This window comes from Etheostoma spectabile, chromosome 2 (assembly GCF_008692095.1).
Source record: "Etheostoma spectabile isolate EspeVRDwgs_2016 chromosome 2, UIUC_Espe_1.0, whole genome shotgun sequence".
In the NCBI taxonomy this organism is placed as follows: Eukaryota; Metazoa; Chordata; class Actinopteri; order Perciformes; family Percidae; genus Etheostoma; species Etheostoma spectabile.
Window position 1 is genome coordinate 30,955,050 of NC_045734.1, and position 7,452 is coordinate 30,962,501.

At 40.5% G+C, this 7,452-nt stretch overlaps 1 protein-coding gene across 5 annotated transcripts in view; it reads left to right on the forward strand.

Annotated features, from left to right (window-relative positions):
* The window catches only part of wdr17 (WD repeat domain 17), a 116,455-nt gene that overhangs the window by 4,932 nt on the left and 104,071 nt on the right, over positions 1-7,452 (forward strand). For 4 of the 5 annotated variants that reach the window (XM_032538013.1, XM_032538028.1, XM_032538036.1 and 1 more), the window contains exon 2: positions 3,040-3,168. In XM_032538013.1, the coding sequence (XP_032393904.1) occupies positions 3,046-3,168 (123 nt within the window). In that variant the 5' untranslated portion in view covers positions 3,040-3,045. Of the gene's footprint in view, positions 1-2,716; positions 2,811-3,039; positions 3,169-7,452 lie in introns of those variants that run through there. The other variant, XM_032538020.1, reaches the window with a different exon arrangement.

A 7,452-nucleotide genomic window follows, 5' to 3' on the forward strand; every position in this document is an offset into this window, starting at 1 on the left:
CTGCCACGAGTATGGGCTGGAAGTCTCTTGGTCAAAATGGAAGACACCTCCCAAGGTAGTCAAGAATGACCGAGCTAAGATCCTGTGGGACTTCAAGAGCCAGACAGACAAACTGGTGATGGCTAACCAACCAGACTCGTGTTGATCAGCAGAAGAAGGCAGTAGTGATAGATGTGGCAATCCCAAGCAACAGCAACATCAAGAAGAAGGAACACGAGAAGCTTGAGAAATGCCAAGGGCTGAAAGAGGAGCTAGAAAAGATGTGGAAAGTAAGAGCAACAGTGGTGCCAGTGGTAATCGGAGCACTGGGGCTGTGACCCCCAAACTGGGAGAGTGGCTACAGCAGATTCAAGGTAAAACATCAGAGGTCTCTGTCCAGAAGAGTGCAGTCCTAGAAACACGTAAGATACTGTGCAGAACCCTCAAACTCCCAGGCCTCTAATAGAGGACCTGAGCTTGAGGATGACACATACCACCCCACAAGGGGTGAGAGGGGGATTTTTTAATATATATATTTTATTAATTATAATTTAATTGTTTAACAGTAAAAATGCAGTTCTATACATCTTTGCTATGTCAGTAGAAGAAGTTACAAGTAGGACTTTCTTAGATAAATAAGGATTGAAAAAGTTGGAGAACATTAGATGGGCAGGGCCCCATGCCTGTGTTCGCCTCGGGCCCCAAAATTAGTAAATCTGCCACTGTTCTAAAACACACACACACACACACACACACACACACACACACACACACACACACACACACACTTGGTACTACCTCTAATGCACAAATGTATCTGCAACTACTAAAATGCTATGTCATGACCAACTTAACCATTATATTTTGACCACCATCCTCTTTAAACCTCAGTTAGGTGTCTTTGCGCTTTGTTATTTAAGAATGCTTTAACCAAAAATGTGTGTTTACCTTTGTTTTAACAAGCCCCTCCACTTACTTCAGTTTAGCCTCCTGTGTAATTCTTTTGGCTTTCACCTCTCTTAAAACAGTCAGAGCAATTTCACACTCAAGTTAAATGCTGCTGTCCATAGTGAATGGTGAATTGACAAATTTGTATTTAAAGAAACTACATAATGAAAAAATTTAGTTGGTAGAAATAATTGATATTCTTAGAATCATCACACAATTCATTGAAAAGATATGCTAGTGTGGTGACGGCGCATGAGTTTGGTGTGGGGGATCTGGGTTCGAGTCCCACTGCAATACATCAACCAATGCGTGCCTGACCTCTGACATATATAGCAATTGTAAGTCGCTTTAAATAAAAGCTAAATAACATAAATTTATTATTAAATGACTAATAATAATAATGATAACAATAGCTTAATAATATACTTAGTATACTCTTTGAGGTGCAGTTCTTCAGCCTCAAATCAAGTGATGTTCCTAAAAACTTCCTATATAGGAACAATATTAATATAAGGCAGGTGTTGACACACCCCTATCGAGGTTAACACAACGCATCTGGGACACCACAACTAAATTATCTAGCAGAGAAGACAAACCAAATTATACCCTACAATAAAGGAAACGTACATGGACACAGGAATTTAAAAAAAATAACAGTGGCTTTTGTGCATCTGGAAATGAACATAACATAAACCAGGTAGAGGTAAAACAATCCTCATGTTTCAAAGACATTAGCTGGCTGACAAACACAAGTACATTTTAATTATGGGATGTCCAGAAAGGTCTACTTGTAGTATTACACTTCCTCGATTAAATTGCCAAGTGGTCATTACTGTGACAACTGCACAACAGAGACATTTTTATGGAAATCAGGCAATGTTCTTGTCTGGCTATCACCAGACTAAGCCAAGCTTGATAGATTTGAGATTGAGCATTGGTCTGGGGAGTCTGCTCTGTATTTTCTCTGTTCAAGAGGTTTGACCAACAGGCATAGTTCAAATGACTCTGTACGCAATTGGAAAGTCCTTCAACCAATCAGACCAACAATCCGGTGACATAGAAGCGACAGCAGCATCAAAGGGTTTGCTAGCATTTGATGGCCACTATATTGAACGTAAACAAGAGGCTGCTTGGTTGCTAATCTATTGCCATCGTGTTAAACCTGCCAATAGTGCGCTAGGTAGATAAGCCATTTTGTGATTGGTTTCCGCAAAATTGTGAACTGAAGCAGGATAATTAAATGTGTTAGGTTTCCAGACTGAGTAAGGAAAAATCAAAGTGCCGGCACAGTGGGCGGGCTTTACCCAGTCTACCAGTTTTCATAAAAGTCCAAAAAGTTAAATGGATTTAACAAATGTACCAAGTACGCCAGGCAGGTCACAGTTCTTGCTGCAGGGTCATAGACTTAAGCTGCTCTTACATTTCTGTGGGTGGGTAGGAGATACTTATTTATTAATGTATTATCACTTCTAAGGAAATCTTTAATGAAGATGCTTTTCAAAAACGCCCTGCAGACACAAAGGAATTGGTTAAACAAAGATCCTTTTGCGGATTACTAATACAAAAGAAACTTTTTCTGCAGGAGTCTTTTTAAGATTGGTTTAAGGCTGTGTAGTCACTACAATGCGTACAGTCCCACCATTCAGACATACTGTATGTTGAGTCCATTCCTCACAGCAACAGTATTCACTCAGTGAATACTTAGCAGTCTTAGCCAATCATAGCACAGATTAATTCAATCCTCTCTACACGTCTCTGTCTCTTTAATCATCTTATCTTCTTCAGCCAGTGGGTTTACCTAGTATGTGTAAGTACAGTATGTTGTGTGTGTTACTCTGGTACTAATATAACTATACACTGTAGTTTCATCTATCCATAAGAAGGTAAGATCCGTTAATTGGTAATTTATTATTTACAAAACAGTTGCTTACTACTGCCATACATTTACATCTGAGATCAATGCTTGTTTGTCTACAAAGTTGTAGCCACTTAATGAAAATTAAACAGAATACATACACAGAACATATAAAGCTGTGCAAAAGATTAATCTTTGGATTTGTAAAATTTCCTAAATATAACCTAATTAGCGTCTGCATGTGTTTGTGTCTCTAGGTGATAATGACCAAGGTGAAGCAGGTGGGCTTGCTGGCAGCAGGCTGTCAGCCCTGGAATAAAGATGTGTGTGCTGCTAGTGGAGACCGCTTTGCCTACTGTGCTACTTTGGCTATATACATCTATCAGGTGAACTGCCATGTATTTATGTTCATGAGGGTGGTAAATGTTTGAAATCTAATATGCCATTATGTGCTGCTCACCTGCTCTAGCAGCTCTTACATACTTTATTTTACTGTAGGAGCCAAACTCTTCTATCACAGTATATCAAATTTTATGCCACAGTAGCGACAATACAGTTATTTTTCTGTGAATTCAATTTAGAACGATAAAATAACGATAATATGCTATTTGATTATTTTCTTCTTTTATTTGAAACTTCCATACACAAAAAACAACTACTTCACACGAGACAAGTTGAATGTTCCTGGGAAAAAAAATGGTTTTAAGGTTAACAGGTGCAAATAAATAGCCAGTCAATGAAATATGAAATCACACACAATTGTATTATAGACTAAAAGACTACTAAATGAAAAAGGTTACTGTCAATCTGAATTGTTGACATAATAGTGTACAGAATAGTGGTGGGACAAAATGTTGATACAGAAATATATCGTTGTCCTTCTTCGTGCTAAACAAGAATCCATAAACTGGCGCAAAATATAGATATTTTAATTAATAAAATAAGGCGCTAATTTTTGCTGCTCCTAATGTTGCTCTTTCATGGCTCCTTGATTTGGCCTCAACACATGAATGATAGAAACTTACACATTACACAAGTTAAATAGCTGTTATTTTTTTAAAGCAAAAAACGGCAGCTGTAGACTGTTACCTGTTACCTGTAATTAATCAAATTTTGATCACGATTTTTGCTTCCCACAATCAAATTTGCGTGATCGAGCAATTTTTAAATTTTATTTAAAATTTTTTTATTTTTTATTTTTTTAAATACGTCATTTCATAGAACGCTGAGTTTTTTTGCCAAGCCCATCTACTGCTCCGTAAACCCCTGTCTGCACATGAGCCAGTCAGTTGTTCCCTCCACCGCGCAGCTTAGTTTCTAGCATAGCAGATAGCAGTTGCAGCATACATCGGTCTCAAGGTTTACCAGCTTACCAGTAAACGCAACATTTTGTCCCATCTGTGTTGTTTTTCAAACAACAGCAGTGACCAGTACTAGTCGGTGCTAGTTAGTGTCTGTTAGCTCACAGGGCTCTAGGGCACAAGTAATATTTTTCCTCTAGGTTGCATCCGCTGCCTCTCCCCAATCGAAGCAATGTTTTTTATATCGATATGGTTTAATTTTACGTTACATGACCCATGTCTTCTGTAAAGCCGTGCCTGTGTTTGGCTCTCTCCTCTTACTCAGCACCGCCCCCACGGCTCCCAGCAACAGAGACAGAGCGGCGACAGCGCCGGTGTCACGCTTCTGAAATTTGTCCAGTTTTAATTGTTATTAACAAAGCTGTATATTGTTAAGCATGAGAGGCAACCCTGTATAATCCCGGCGGCCACGGCGAAAAACAAAGAAGTTATTGAACGCAACTAACAGTTCGAACTCTTCAGTTCGTAAAGTTATAGCATGAGACGGAGCCTTCTGGACCCATTCATAATGAGTCAGCCGTCACGCTGTGAGTACGTCCGCACTTCCCCTCTCTCCCTAGCTCTTTTAATCAGTTATTGTTGAAAACAAGTGTAAGAGCTTTAACAGAGATACATTTTTTTTAATACTGTAGATTGTAGCACAATATGGATGTGAAAGCAGTTATAAATAGCCTATGTGTCTATAAAATAAATAATAAATAATGATTATTAAATAAATAATCGTGATCACAATATTGATCCAAATAATCGTGATTATCATTTTGGCCATAATCGTGTAGCCCTACTTTACACCGTTTAACGTTAGCTGTCAGCATTTTAACCATGTTTATTCCTGCTACTAGCTAATGTTTTAGTTGCACCAAAATCCACGTTGCTTTTCGGTCCAGCAGACACTGGTCGTTTAGGCAGCAGTGTCATATTTGCACCAGGTTTCAGTACCCAACCTTACGCACGTCCTTACAGCAGATGGCCGTTATAGAGACATTCTCCAGTTTTAAGAAAGGACAAAAAAGCATCGAAAACAACAAAGGATCATCAACAAGATCAAAAATCACCAAAGCTGCAGCAATACATCAGTACTTGCAACCTACACCACCAAGACCATTTGGCCACATGACGTCAGCCCCCTCCTGGCATCCAACACATGCCAGCTTAATCAGGGGCACCCGGCCCCAACCACAGCCCCAGCAGGAGCACGCAGCCCTGGTATGCCAGAAAATGGCGACAAAGAATCAGGGCTCACACTGTGATTATAACTGAACCCTATGTGATCCAAACCACAGATACTGCACCCTGCTGATTTATCTGGAGGCTGATGCTCGCCCCAGATAAATTAAATATACAGTTTCAAATAAATAAATACCAAAGCATTGGCTACTATTTTGACAATGTTACAGTAAAACAAGAAGTGTTACTGATTTGTATACCAAGAAAACTGTTCTTTTTTTATCGAGCTGCGTTCAATGTCTTTGGAAAAGTCAAAAAAATCTAGTTTCTATCCAAGCATGTCATAGCAGATGACAAGAAATTATCCCAGCTCTTTCGATAACAACTTGCTCTTATGTGTATGGAGTTTGTATTTCTTCAACTTTATTGTTAAAATACTTATGTATACTTCAGGTATGGGATATAGATTGCAAAAGCCAGTTTAGCAGAGGAATTTAGCACCGCTTTGCCAGCGTCCCTCACCGCCTACATTCAGCAACTGAAACAGACGTCCCTTGGCTCCCAGCACCGTGATGCCGGTGCCCTTGTCATATATGCCCTCATCCAGCAACCGCAGCATTTCTCTTTAGCCTGCGGCTCCTGGCACCTGATGCCAGCGCCTGCTGCCCAACTTCAGCAAAAACAGCAGCTAACGCTAGCAGGTGCTCTTGGCACCGGGATGCCAGCCTGCCGCCGCTCTCTCTGTTCAGGACTCTGGGCACCTAGATACCAGCGCTTGCCACCTACCTCCAGTAACAACAGCAGCTCACTCCATACAGTTCTCTTGGCACTGGGATGCCAGCCCCCTTGCGCTTACTTCCAGTTACCACTAGGCCTGGGCATTGTGCACTGTGTGTCTGTACAACGTTCAACAGCCAATTAGCAGCATTATTAAATATTTGTAGACGCATGCCTAGTGGCACACTGATGCTGATAAGATTTACTCCTTAGGTATTGAAATTTGGTATTGGTAATGACAAGGCAATTTAAAACTAATTAGGCAACTCTGTCTGTGCCTAAAAAGTATTGAATTTGTTACCCAGGCCAAGTTACCATAGCAGCTTGCCCTAGCCAGGGATCCTTGTGCTGGGATGCCAATGACCCACTAAGATGCCAGCGCCCCTCATGTTATGTACTTGCTCTGTCTGCGGCTGGGAAGCTGCCTCTGCCCCGTATAATTACTAAGTACTTCAACCATGCAGGTTGAAACCCAGTTCCACAATCTTCATATCTGCTTGGCACGCTCTCACAACCCCTATTTTGCAAATCTCATCAAGTGTCCCAAGACAGTTCAAGATGTGCCCAACTCAGTCCTGGCTCAACCTTTTCAGCTTCTGGAACGGAACAACCTCTTGCACGATGAACAAACTTGCTCACCACACAACATCCATCTGCACACAAATGCAGCTCATTCTGCTGGTTTTGGGAGTTTCTACATGGAAGATGGTTTGCAGCAGAACAACCCCCAGCTCACAAGTTTAGAAGCTCGTTCCTTCCTACAGTGACTCACCCAACCAGTTCCTCCATATTTTGCTCTGATGTTCAACTTTTAAATCTTGCCTTAACACTCTGATCTTTGAATCCCTGAGCTACTCACAGCTACTAACTCTCTTGTCTCTCCGATCAGCTTAAAAAGGACTTCCTACCGAAGCCTCCCCATAGTGCAGTCAACGTCAAGTCAACTGAGGACTACAAGCAACATCACAACTTTCATACCAGTGACTTGCCTTGCATTCCAATCATGTTTCATTACTAAATTGTTCAGAAGTATCTGGTTGAGGGTGTAGTCCTTGGTAGTGAAATCATAGTTAGAGCGATTTGTCATATTCTATTGATATTTATCTTTGAAGATCTGCTGTATTGTGATATTGGTATCGTGAGCCATGATCTTGTGTTGTGAGTTACCCTGTGATTCCCACCCCTAGAACAGATACACACAGTGTCCATAGGCAATAAACCAAAATATATACATACATACATTCTGGGGGTCGCAAAGCCCATGAAACATAATTACCCATAGTGATGTATTCAAATCTTAAGAAAAAATTATTTAAAGCATTCAAACCAAATATACTGCAAATCGCTTAACCATATGATATTTTT